The sequence below is a fragment of the Cyanistes caeruleus genome, chromosome 5 (genome assembly GCF_971803275.1).
Source record: "Cyanistes caeruleus chromosome 5, bCyaCae1.hap1.1, whole genome shotgun sequence".
NCBI classification, from domain to species: Eukaryota; Metazoa; Chordata; class Aves; order Passeriformes; family Paridae; genus Cyanistes; species Cyanistes caeruleus.
In genome coordinates this window covers 35,374,371-35,388,062 of record NC_141705.1, presented here as the reverse complement: position 1 = coordinate 35,388,062, position 13,692 = coordinate 35,374,371, and the positions used below count along the sequence as shown (strand labels likewise).

At 35.3% G+C, this 13,692-nt stretch overlaps 1 protein-coding gene across 2 annotated transcripts in view; it reads right to left on the bottom strand.

Annotated features, from left to right (window-relative positions):
* GPM6A (glycoprotein M6A) overlaps window positions 1–13,692 on the bottom strand; it is a 120,619-nt gene that overhangs the window by 23,706 nt on the left and 83,221 nt on the right. For both annotated transcript variants that reach the window (XM_023924994.2, XM_023924995.2), the window contains exons 2-3: window positions 13,184–13,376; window positions 1,668–1,824 (exon numbers count right to left, since the gene is read on the bottom strand). In XM_023924994.2, the coding sequence (XP_023780762.2) occupies window positions 1,668–1,824; window positions 13,184–13,376 (350 nt within the window). The remainder of the gene's footprint in view (window positions 1–1,667; window positions 1,825–13,183; window positions 13,377–13,692) is intronic.

Here is a 13,692-nt window from a genome sequence, read left to right as displayed (position 1 = left end):
ACTTCAAGAATAATGACAACAACGTACTCAAAATAATTGATGGATTATTGTAATTGTGATCATAAATACTACACAGCCTTAACCTTAGTTGCCCAATGTGTATCAACCCAGGGCTTCTCAAAGTAAAACACAAACATTGTAAATTACTGATGGGAAAAGTAAAGTGCTGAAGGAAATAATGTAATGAATTGATAATAGTAACAACAACGACATTAACCATAGAATAGCTGCTTAACCGTTCTTCTAGACACGTGCTAGAGAATTATAGGTATCAAAACTGTGAGAGGATGTAGCACTGCTCTGCTGCAATACTGAGGACAGGCATTCATGGGAGCTGTGGAGAAAAATATGTTCTGAAAATCTTACTACTCTATACAGATTTGGAACTAACTTAGTAGGTCCTCAGTGAATACAAATTAGAGACTTATTTCCAGAAGATGTTGGCATAAGCAATGACTGCTCTTTAAATAAAACGTTCTCAGAGTTTTTTTTACATGTATTTATTTAAAGGTTTTAAAGCAATCTTAGTCAAAGTGTCAAAATCATACAATGATGACAAGAACGAAAGAGAAAAAGACCACAGCATTACTGTGGAGCAGGTTACATCTATGCAGGGATGACGTACTCACTGCACTCCCCAATTTACAAGATGCAGATTATCTGTGTCCAGTTAAACCTTAAATGTCTAAATATTTAGATAGTTAAATACAAATATATCCAAACTACTAATTTTGATAGTCTTTGTGTGACTGGAAGTATCTATTGCTTAATTTGTTTAGACTGTATTCCACTTAATTAAGTGTTGACAGTTGTACTACAGTACAGTGGGAAACCCAGCCCTGCCTACTAATTTATATATTATTTATATAGCATAAGTACATTTGTTTTTTACAAGATAATACAACACTGTACAGTTCTACTTGGCTGCATTTATTCATTTAGTATTCATCACAAAATAGGAGGTTTTGATGCAGACTGTGTTTTCAGAAATATCCAACAGCTACCAAGTGCACAGACCTTAGTTTAGACACAGAACAGTCAAATACCAAAAAAAATTAGTTACTTACCTGACACTGAGCAGGACTGTTAAAATAATCCCATTTGAAACAGTCAGCAATTTTAGTTTGATAAACATCCATTTAAGTCCTAGTACAAATCAGAATTTTTTGAACCCAAGTTTTCCAGGGCCATAAGTGAACGGTCTCTCCAAACCAGAGATTGACACAGGAGTAAATAATGGGCTGTTTACCATTTAGAAACAAAATAGAACCTGGTGACAGGTCTCAGCTTGTTCCAAAGAGGAACAGGCAAGATTCCTAAAATAATTGAAAATATTAGTGAGGGAAATATTTCATTCCCAGTAAAGCTGGAGGCCTTATAGTTTTAGTCCTGTTCAGTACAGTTTATGTTGCTGAGGTAACGAGATTTCTCTTTCAGCTGGTGGAATTCATTGCTCCTGAGTAGCAAGAATTACTTAACATTTAACCAACACAGAGAATATTTGTAACACTGTGTTCTCCTTTGCTATAATTTTTAAATACTGAATTGAGGTATCACAAAATATTGAAGAAAAACAAAAACCAAAAAATAAATGTCACAAGGCACTAAAAAAACATACAAAGCATATAGAATTTGTCATAATTACAAAAGCTTTCTTAGCCACTTACCCAGGCACTCACACATCTGCCACAAGTGGTGATTTTGAAATCTCCATAGAGATCCTTGATGGCACCAGTTGTAAAGAATCCCTCCACCATCAGCAGAATGCCATATACAAAGAATGCAGCTGCTACACCATATATCACGTACTTGAAGATGTCAATCCTGTATAGGAACAGCAAAAATTAATTATCTGCATAAATATTTAAAGCTGACTCTGAAATTTCAGGGTGAGATAATCAGACCCCCTGAGTCTCAGACTTTATGGATGACTGGAGTCAGTGTAAGTGCTAATGTGCCATAATGACAGGTAAATCTGAGGAATGAACTCTGAAATAAAATAACATTGATAGAAGAAACACTGGGTCATGTAATCTAATTAAAAGTAAAAATGGATCTGTTCAGGTGAGACACCAAAAGTTGGCACATCAATTTAAAAGTCAGTTGCTTTTCAATTTTTTCCTCTAAATGAAGTGGAAAAAAAAAAAGAAAAAAAAAAAAAATGGAAAAGGAAGCAAAAATCTGGCACGTCTCTTAAGCATCTCCCTCATACCCAACCCTTGGTTTATAGAAGATATTTAATTACAATCTTTAATAAAACATTCTGCACATACAAGTAGTTCTCAAACTGCAATGTCAGTCTGTGCCATCTTTTCATTGTTATTCTCCGGTGGACAAAGTGTTTGACACAGAATAACAAAGTCATCAAGAGAAATTGCTTACTTGAAACCAGAAACATATTATTCTAGAAGTAATGAGGTCAGATCATCTGACATTCTTCTATAATGAGGCCTTAAAACATCATTTCACAGACACACAGCTGAGGCAAAGGAGGGATGGCTTGAGTGCAACATGCAGAGTCCTAGGAGGCTCAATTCACTACAGAGATTACCTGGGTTGTGTGGTTCTTCTGCTCAGCACTGCCTAGAGGTTCAACATTGGCTCAAGGAGACTGTGCCTCCTAAATGTTCTCTCATGATCAACATTTCTGAAAAGATTTTCTTTGGTACCTATCTGCTCTGTCACCTAAACTTGGAAACATTCCTACTGACCATAGTCTTAGATCAGCAGATTTCAAAGTTTTCTCCTTGAACCTCTCTAAAAATAAGTCACAGTAAATTTTCAGTTTGTTGATATGACAAGGCAGGAGCTGTGCAACTCTTTATAAAATGATAGCATGCAGATTTAAGATGGTACTAAATTCCAATCTTATTCTCCAGGTGAAAATAGTGATACCTCTTAGCAGCAAAAGACAAAAATAAGGCTGAGAACCATTAGGATCTGCCAGATGAATTTTGACATGCCATTACCCACACTGGATGTTTTTTCAAGACAATGATTAATATTTTTATTGTTATGAAAGGAAATATTTAATGATAACAGTTCCTTATGAGCACACTATCCATCATCACTCAAAAGACAACTCACAATACACATTTTGTATGTATAATACAATAAAAATGCTCAAAAACCTGTTAAAATATCTTTGAGTTTGAATGGTTTTCAAAAGATTCAAAGCCAGGCTCAGGTCTACATTAAAAAATGCAATAAAAATGCAGTTAAACTTCTGACATAGTTGGGGATGGGAGAAGTACTATAAATGAATGCTTCTGGAAACGAGACAGGTTATGTTTTCCCGTAACATTCTAATTTCAAAGAACTTTCAGCCTTATTTTTATTTTTTTTTACATTGCTTATTGTTTCATACTCAACTGAAAACTAAAGTAGATTTCTGTATGGAATAGATATTGGAACAGCTCAAAAGGGTGAAACAAATGTAACACTGAAGATGGTATGAAATGATGCTGATGAAATTTATTTTAATATATATAATTCTGATTACATCGCAAAAATCCCATGTCCCTGATTTGACAGTAATTCAACCATTATAGCACTTTTTTTTTAACATCAAAACTGTGTTTTAAGCCTATCTTGCCATCAGTGATTAAAAAAAAAGTTACAAATACCAATAGACACCAACTTCTTACCTATTCCATAAAAACTCTTTTAATTCCTGTGTTATATACTTTAAACAATTGTGACCTTCACCAGTGGTTGAAGTCTGGGAGCTCTGCCAGCAGCTGCTCCTCTCAGACCTCTATGTGCTCAGTTACAAGCTCTCATTGCCCTAAAGAGATTAGGACTTTTGAGAAGTCCAGAGACTATTTCAGTCCTTACAACAGCCCTTTAAACCATCTGTGCTGAGTCTCCCACTGAGCTGCTTGTGTCAAAAAGTGTACTAAGAGATCTCTGCTTTTTCCTTAGCCTTATGTGCATCTACAGGAATAACTTTCACTTAAGCTTTCCTTTCACAAAAGGAAAAAAATATATATAGCCCAACACTAGCCAAATATAGAAATCTATTTCTTCCTCATCCACTCGTTACAGAGAGGTCACAAAATCTCTGTTCATCAGACTACACAGGATGAAATAGACGGACTTATTCCAAGGGAAAAGGATCTCCTATAAAGGAAAGAGTAAAAAGATCAAGGAAAATTGTGAGACAATCACTCAACTACCTCTTTAAAAGACAGATAGAATTGTATTGCAGTATAGCTATATTTAGGATCTGCTGTATTTAAAGAAAGTGTATTACAACAATAACTTTATATATATATATAGTTATGAAGATAGCATTGCTATTAAGTTATTCTGCAGCATCTAATACAGTACATATAAACTTTTATTTCCTCATTAAGTTATTATAGGTAAAAGATAGGCCTTGTAAAATGGAGATTGCCTTTCTTTAAAATAAAATGTGATTCTTTGTGGATGAACTCACAGAGATTAATTGCCATCTGTGCTTCAGCAAATTCTCAAGTGCTGCAGACAGAGCATGAGAGCAACCAGGGAGGTAGAAGAGAGCGGCAGAAGGGGTGATGAACGTGAGCCAATGGACAAGATGGGTAAGGACAAAGAAAATGAACAAGAAGGGCTTACACTTGTCCAAGCTGGAATGGAAGGAAAGAATTGGGTAATTAGTAAAGAAAGGAGAAAAAATGATAAAGATGAAATTTTGTTCTTCTGACAGGATTGGAAAAATATACATTATGTGAAGACTAAAGCTACTCTGACCTAGGCTGCTGAGTAGAATAAGCTGAATGATTATCTATCTAAATATAAAATAATTGTGAAAAGCATCTTGAAGTTAGTAAAAACCTTTTTAAAAAAATATAGAATAATCTAAACCATATTTTGCATACTGTCTTAATCTGGTAGATTCTCCATGGATTCTGGATCTGCCTTCCCTCACAACACTATGTGCAGAAAGGTTAAAAACAAAAACATCACTGTTTTTAAATTGCAATTTAAATCAGGCTGATCCTTCAATTTTTTGTTCTTTCTCTGCTGCTAGATAATTAATTATTCCATATTAACTGGACTCCTCAATTCATTTGTCTGAATCTGGATTATATCCAACAAGAAGCCTCTTTAAAAAATCTCTTGAGAAAACACTTTCTTCTTCTGGCAGAAGGCATTCAGGGAAGCCATCAGTGCTAATTTCTCAATGAACAGGTTGAAACTGAGTACCAAGTAGACTATTCCAGCAAAGTCAGAGGTGAGTGGAAACATTCCTAGTGTGTCAGACCAATGTTGCAGATTTCCTACTGTGTATTTTCATGGCGTTTTGGCAAATTGAATTATTAAAAATTAGAATCAATCAGCAAGAAATAAAATAATTTGATGAATGATCATGTCTATGTTCGGCAGGTTTGTGTGAAAAGTGTGTTAATATTGCTTTGGAACAATCTACATACTTGTTAGGTGTGTGTATATATATATATATATATAGAAATTTTCTTCATATTGGAATGCAGTAAAGACATTTAGTTGTAATTAACTGCTAAAGTTCACACTAGTTTGCCCTGTGTCATGATTTTCAAGCTTCCCAGAAAACCATTATATTCAAATAAACTGTGTGTGCACTTCAGCCTGAACAAGTGACAAAAACCTAATATTTCAAAGGCTTTCATTGGCCTGCCCACCAGAATACCAGATATAATTGTGGGATTAGTTTTCCTGAATTTATAATTCTGTCTCACGTTTCTATTCCTGAATTTATAACATAACTTCTCTAGTACATACAATGATATATTACAGATGTTAAATAGAATATGATTGCCAGTAAACTGTACCTATACTGTCTGAATACAAGTAGTTTCAGGAAACTACATCTATTTCCAGTGTAAAAAAAACCAAACCACCCAAACATAATAAGAAAAATAAAATACCAAAGCAGGCAAAGTACTGAAATGTTAATAAGATTACCTTAGTAAAATATCTAATGAAAAATTGTCCTTTATGTTTTTCAGCCTGCAAAGAAAATTTAGATGGACAAGAAACACCTGCAACTGTTACCATTGGGGTAGATGGGCTTCTCCTGTTTTGGGGGGTTGTTTGGCTTTTTAAAATTTTTTTCTCTGTCAGTCACAGGAAATTTTGAATACTTGATGTTTCCATCTAGAACACAATAATCCCTGTTACTCTGTAAACCAGAAATGCTGGCCTCCATGCTGATCCCCTTGCCCCCTGGGGGACTGATCCTAAGAGGGTGTTAAGACACTGAGATAACAGCCTCCACCCTCAAGCTGTCTCAAGCTTGTAGAAATAGTTTTGCAAATGTGTTTTTAGAAGACAGACAAGATATAAGGGGATGTTTGTGAGCAAAAAGGTCTGTTTAGGCTATGCAGAAACCAAGCCCCGTGGAACTTTTCTAAAGGAGTGCTCAGGGTCTCCTGCAAACCAGCTGGGAACAATTTCTTGGTATCAGCTCATGATACTATTCTACTATTCCCAAAAACAGGTTGAGCAATGAAGATAGCTGGTACCATGAAAAGAGAGAAATTGTTAGGAAAAGGGGGAGAAGAGCAAAGACAAACTACAGAAGGAAAACAAACAGAGAAAAGGAAGAATTTATTGATAGCCATGTACTATGAGCAGAGTAAGACAAAAACCCCCAAATAAAAGCCCAAACGAGGCAAAAGAAACTGAAATACTCTCACGGTGAAGGGATAATATGAGAGCTCTATGAAAATGTCAGCGTAAGACCATGATGAATTTTTTCTAAATTAAGTTAATAAGCAGTCTAAACTTCAGGTGGGAAGAAAATAAAAATGGTGCATATAATGTTCAGCTAAAATTTATCATTAAATGATCAAGGAATTAACATTAGAGAAAGGATAAGACCGAAAAGTAGTTTTTTTTAATAAAGCAGAAACAAAATACAGTAGAAAGAAAATGGAGACTTTGATTATCTATTTCTGGAGGAAAAATTGTGTACAATCATACAAAACATTTGATCAAAACTAAAGCCAGATTGTTAGTCTTATATAAAGAAGAGATCATCATACTGCAATATGCAAGTTACTTTCATATTCTGCAAGGGCCAGATTTTCTTGTTCTACTCTGAAACAAAGCTGATGTGACATAAAAACCCATTGGTTTTAATTTGTGATGTACAACTCTCTACAGGCATGCAGGATAGAACCCTAGATCATCATCCTCTAAAAGTTTTTTTGTTTCCTTCCTTGGAATGGAACAGTTGAGTGGAGATTTCTTACACAATATCTAAAGAGCCATACAGAATCCTCAAAGTAATGGAAGAAGAGCAAAAGCAGCACAAACCACACCTCTGCTCTATGAACCTTGTAACTTTTTTGAAATAGGAAAAGATCTAGCATAAGAATTTTAGTAATCATGAAAACTGAGTACAAAACACTGAGTTTTTACTACGTCTAAAAGACAAGGTTTCTCATCAACATTATTTGGGGGCTTTTTATAACCTAATTTTGCTCTTTCTAAGACTACTTTCTTAGAAACATTTTTAGAGATGCTAATTACAGAAGAAATCAGAAACCTTCTTTATCTGAAGAAGGCAAAAGCCCCACTGGAACTAATGCAGAGTACTGTGCTGACTTCTGGTGGAAGTACATGATGGTTGCTATACACTATTGGAGACTGAATTCCCAGGCAACCTTCTATAGGAATAAAGTGCAAAAAGATGTGGCACAAGTATATCACAGGATTTCTGAGTGTTTCCTTAGTCCAACTATAAACTTGGAGACATACAAAGTAAATAATGACAGTGTAAGACTGACAGCTTGTTACTGTATGTCCAGATTGGGATCATTATAATGAATTTACCCTTTTCAGATATCCTGTGGAACAGAGGATGTAAAACTAACATGACACATAAAACATATTTAGCAACCTGGATATTACACATAAATATATGCTTTCCATTTTATCTATTTATAAAGTGAACTGAGACTAAAGGGAGTTAAAGGCAGCTAAAAAAGAAAAAGATATTTCTATGGAGATTAACCACCTATTGAGAAAGGGAAAATCACAAGACATGAAGTGATTATAGCTAATCTAAGATTCCAGTCAACCAGGAAGGAAAGCTACTTAACGCAGTACTAAATAATACAGATGTCTGCCGAAAAGTAAGAGACTGTATTTGCACAGAAGAAGACCAATAAATTCTTTATGTAATATCACTCTGCTGGTATTCACATGCACTGCTATGAATTTTCCAGATTATTCCACTGGTTATTCTCATGCAGTGCTCTAAATTTCCTTATTAAATTTCATAAAATGAGGACTGTGTCTTGGCAGGTAATTCACAAATCCTAAATTTTACTTACATAAATTCTCATTGGTATTGCCTTTATTGGGATACAGAAGACTGGGCTACATAATATAGCTGAGTAGGTGGTAAATGTGATTTTTCAGCATTGTATAATCTTGTAAAGGTCATGTTCTCAGATTTGCTGCATCTGCCCATGATACCAAATCTAAAATCCTATGTTCTGCATCTAATATTTAATATGTTGTATTTGTCCAGTGTTGCTATTTGTATGTGACTCAGTTGTTGCAGTGAAATAAAAAATGTTCTCCTTAAGTAAAGTGCATCTTCAATGAAATTGTGCTCTCCCTGGTGTTTCCTGCAAAATTATAATACCCGAAGAAGACACTTGGGTCAAGTTTGGATATTTCATGCAGAGATAACTTCACTCTTCTACACAATGTCAGTTGCTGTTTCCAAACATGCTATGGCACAGGCCTGCATAAGTCAGCAACTGTTTGATAGAGAGCCTTATATGTTTTGTTTTCCATGATACAAACGGTATTTAAAACATAATGTATGTTCAAATTTAAAGAATACCAAGCTTTTGTAAGATATCAAAAATGTATAGGAAAACTCAGATTACTACCATTGTGTATTAAGCAGATGCCTCAAACAGAATCATCACACAGTCTAATAAAAATGTTTATAAATATCCCACTTCATATTAGCTGTCCTTTACTTCAGGTCACATTGTAATAACTTTCACAGTGTTCCACTAATATAAGTGTAGAAATATTGATGATAACAGTAATATTTTAGTGCTACCAGCATTTAACTTGTGATAGCAGCAAAGTCAACAGCAAAAAAAAAGGCAAATCATAACATCCATTTACTTACCTCTCAAAACATTGTTTTTTATCACTGAGAGGGAAGATATAAAAGATTCTGCACCAATTTTTTTGTTTCACTCAAAAGAAAACAGTTGTACGTACATATATATATTACAAAACAATACCACCTTAATAAACCCTGACTATACACTAACAGAAAAGTCACCAGCAAGCATCAAACTTGGCCACAGCAGTACCTGAAACACAGATTTCAGCCTGAGAGGAAGGAAATTTTTAGACCTAGGAAGGTGGTACCAATATAGTGTCTATGAAACTTTCTGTAGAGAGCACAGTGACAACAGATTTACTGATTCCAACTTCATTTAGATTACTATTTGGTTTCACACCTTTAAAGAAAGTGAATTTACAACGACCTGAATTAGCTCTGACTGTAGTAGGAAAATGGGTTTAACATTACTATCAGGCAAGATTTCTTCATTTTCCACTCTAAGAGCATGATTCCCTTGTTCCATGGCCTATATATCACAAACATGTGACAGATGGCATTAACTGGCCCTGTGCACTAAAGAGAAAGAACTGGAAAAGGATGCTGTTGGGAAACACAAAACACACCTCGTGCTTCTGATTTTCTAAAATCTTCTTTTGGAATCTGTTCCAAACACCAGAAAAATATAAAAATCCAGCTCATGCAATACATGCTTGATAAGCATATGTCTGTTTCTGCTGACTTTGTAATCTGCACAAAAACAGTGATTAAGTAAGAAAATCTAGTTATACCTGGTACTTTGCAGATAGTGTTCACTGCATTTTATTAAGTTATTAGGAGAATGACTGAATACCACATCTACCTCAAACAGATTACTCAGTTTTAGTGAAACCTACAGAGCTGCTCAGCTGACAAAATCAGCAACATTCACCTCTTGCAGTTCAATATTATAAAAACAGTTTTCAGGATAATTTAAAGCATCATATGTATTTTCTTTGTCTTCCTTTGGACCACAAAGAAGTAAAATAACTACTCTACAGCCACTCATCCCAAAAAATGTTTATGACATCTGCAAATTCCCAAACAGGCATTCCTTCACTTTCATTGGTTTAGTCCCAATGAAAAGGTCACACATTGACAATTCCAAATGTTCTTATAGGCATCCAATTTATTAGAAGTTCATGAATTTAAAAATGACTGCCTAAAGAGAGAGGAGTCTACCCTTCAGCTATGTGGTTTTTGAAGATATGTTCTCTCCATAATGAATACCTGCCTCTACAGCATGTGTTCTCATGGATTTGAACACATTTGATTTATGTTAGCTTTCAAGCATTTAGAATAACTATTTTACCTTTCTCCCCTGAGGAAACTAAAATCAGGCTATAATCCAGTGCTTTGAGACAAAACCTTTCAAAAAAAATCTTTGTTTCGTTTTGTTTTGTTTAGTTGTTGGGTTTTGCATCCTATTACAGGCTGCATTTTGGGTTGTATTTTCCCCCTAAAAACAAGCAAACAAAAAAACCCTATCCAGCATCTCTCTAGGTTGCTCCCATAACTTTGGAATTATTAACCATGATCATTCTGTATTGCAACTTGGAAAGAAAATCATATATTCGAGGAAATTTATGTGACTGGAATTTACAGAATTTAAATGACAGCTGCAAAACTTGCTTATAATTTTTAAACTGCAAATATTTACTACTTCTCAATATTTCCACAGCAAATATGCCCTGCAGCTGGTATATGCTCTCTGAATTCAGACCAGAGAGATGGGATGAGGGAGCAGTCTGCAGGACCCACGCTCAGATCACCTCTTTTATTCCAGAGGGCTGCTGCTCTTGGCTGAATCCCCAAGGGCCAAATGCTCCAGGGGAACTTTGCTGCCCATTGCAGGTTGTTAATTAATTAATCTCTCCCCAAGTGTCAGGGCATCATGTGGAGCATGGGCAGCCCAGAGCAGCCCCGACCCCGTAACCAGGAGAGTTAGTGGTGAGGGTCTGAACCCCTCCAGCTTGACTGAAATGTTGTCTTGGAACATGGGAAGGCTGAGGGGAGGCCCCAGGAGAGACCAGGCAGGGACAGTCAGGGCTTTTGATGCCCTCAGGGACATTGAAATGGGCGTTTCTGAATGGCATTGTTGGATCTAGGTGTTTTGGCTTTTATTTTAGGCATTTAGAGAGTGTTTCAGATTTTGTTTATGCCCTCATTATGCCCTGCTTTCTCTACAGGGGTCTGCTGCTTCTTCTAAATTACAGCCAGCAACTGCATGGACAGAGATAAAAGATACAGGGTGGCTTGAGTTGTGTAATTTGCATTCAGAACAAACACTTGTGGACACAGTTAAAACAGCCTTCATCTCTTGCCACCCACGTAAATAGCTCTCAGATAGGAGTTGATTTTTATGCTGAATGACATTTGAAATCCAGCATGCTAATAAAAAATATAGACAGAAACCATAAGTATGATTAAACAGAATCTAACACACTTCACTCCACTGCAGCATCTGCCTGGTACATTTATTACAGAAGGACAGACTCCAGGCCAGCCTGAGACACTTCACAGCACTAGAAGCATTAAGAGCCCAAATGTGTTAAATAACCCTTAAAAAAGCAAAGTTGAGTAGGGCACACTGCTAGATTTTTTTAAAGTTCATATAATTTTTAATCAGAAAAAAAACCCAAACTAGGTTTTAATTCCATTTCATTATGTGTTGTTTTAAGAATGTAGGCTCTACAACTTTTATTTCTACATACATATTCTTTTTTCTGGTTTTTGGCCTTTCAAAAGTATAATTACTATAGAGCTTTTGAACAGCCAATGTTTAATCAATACTTGTAAGAAAATAACAAGAATTTATTCTCTCTACAAAATTATTTTAAAAGCAGTGTAATATCTACTTAAACAGGTAGAAAATTAATATGGGCAAGTTTCTTTGCCAGTCACACAGTTTACCCAGTTCAAAACAACAGCTTATCTGCTTTTAGCCAAAATATTTTCTCTTCCTGCCTTTACCACATGAGTTTAGATATACCTTTCACAACTGAATAAAATCAAATTTCATTACAATAGGTCTGCCAAAGGAAGAACTGGGTTTAATAACTCTTTAAGTAAACAAAGGACACAAACAGATCCAAAAGCTACTAGCTATGAAAAACAAATGCCAGGGGAAAAAAATTACCTTTACAATTCCATAATCTTTTACGGTCAGTTATATGTGTTTGGACTATATTCCCTGACTGATATTTTCACTTTAGTATGTGACAGAGATACGCTGGAAAATGTGCTATGGAGAGAAAGCATTGATTTGTGGCTGTTCTACACTAACAGCTTCCTAGGGACTAATAAAATAAGTTAGAGCCTAATAAAATGACTGATCTTCCATTCAGGATAACAATGAACCTTAGCCACCAAGTCAAGCCAGACTCATTATTCTAAATGACAATCCAAAAAGGCAAAGTAGAAGATACATCTTCCCTTCAACCCAGCATATGCAAAGACATAAGAATTCCTTGATCCAAAGAAGAAATTTTAATTTGGCGTAGTAGTGACATACTTATTTGTTCCATACTCCTTTCTGGCTACTAATCCCACAGTGAATACACCTAAAATTTGCAGAGAAGCTTTGGAAAGGATGTTGATGACATAACCCAAGAGAAGTTAAGAAATTTCAGATTTCATTTCTAGCTCTCATGCAAGAAGTGATACCTAGTCAGATCAAATATAGACATCTTGTTCATTTTTCTGTGTCACACAATAAAAATAAGGAAAGATCAAGAGCAGGAAAATCAACAGGATAACTTCCAATATCAGTCTAGCCTTTGTGCTTTATGTATTTAGAGTTTTGTGGACATTGGGGTTTGTTTGTTTGTTCAGATTTATCAGTGTTATATGAAATAGATTTTAGCAATTAATTAAAACTGTAATATGTAATATTATTATAAATTGCTTCTAAATACTAAAAAAGATCACCATGGTCAAATTTCATCTGCTAAGCTTATCCAAACAATTTTTTCTAAGATTTTCACAAAAAAATACTTTCTTGAGTCAAATTTATATCCTTTGTGGAATTTTTCAGCAGTTTTAAAAGGAAACAAGTAAAAAGAACAGAGAACTCACAGGGTAAAGGCATCAATAACATCTCCTGCAGATCTTGTCATCTCAAAGTAGGTTTGCAGAATGTTGACGGTTCCTGAAAGTGCTTCATGTCCACAGCCACAGAACAGTGCAACTCCAGCATAGAGCAGGATGGTAGCAATCAAAGATGCGTAGGGAATGCCTCCCAGGCATTTGATGCAACACTCGAAGCATCCTACAAGAAAGTTAAAAACAAAAAAAGGTTATATGCTACTAAATTGTATCAAAAAAAAGCAAAAAGAATGTTTTATTCGTGAGGAACACTTCTGAAAATTAAAGACTGTAGGCCAAAGAGGGTTTAGGTCAAATATAACAACTCAGACTGTCAGAAAACCTGTGAAAGGTTAATGCAACTTCTGAGTTTTCTCAGTTGCTACTTGACCTATTAAATGTAGACATGCCACCTGATTAACATGAACAGTTAGGTCCTTACAGAGCTTCATGTTTTTATTCACGGCAGGTTACTGTGTCAGTCCTGGGTTATACCTATA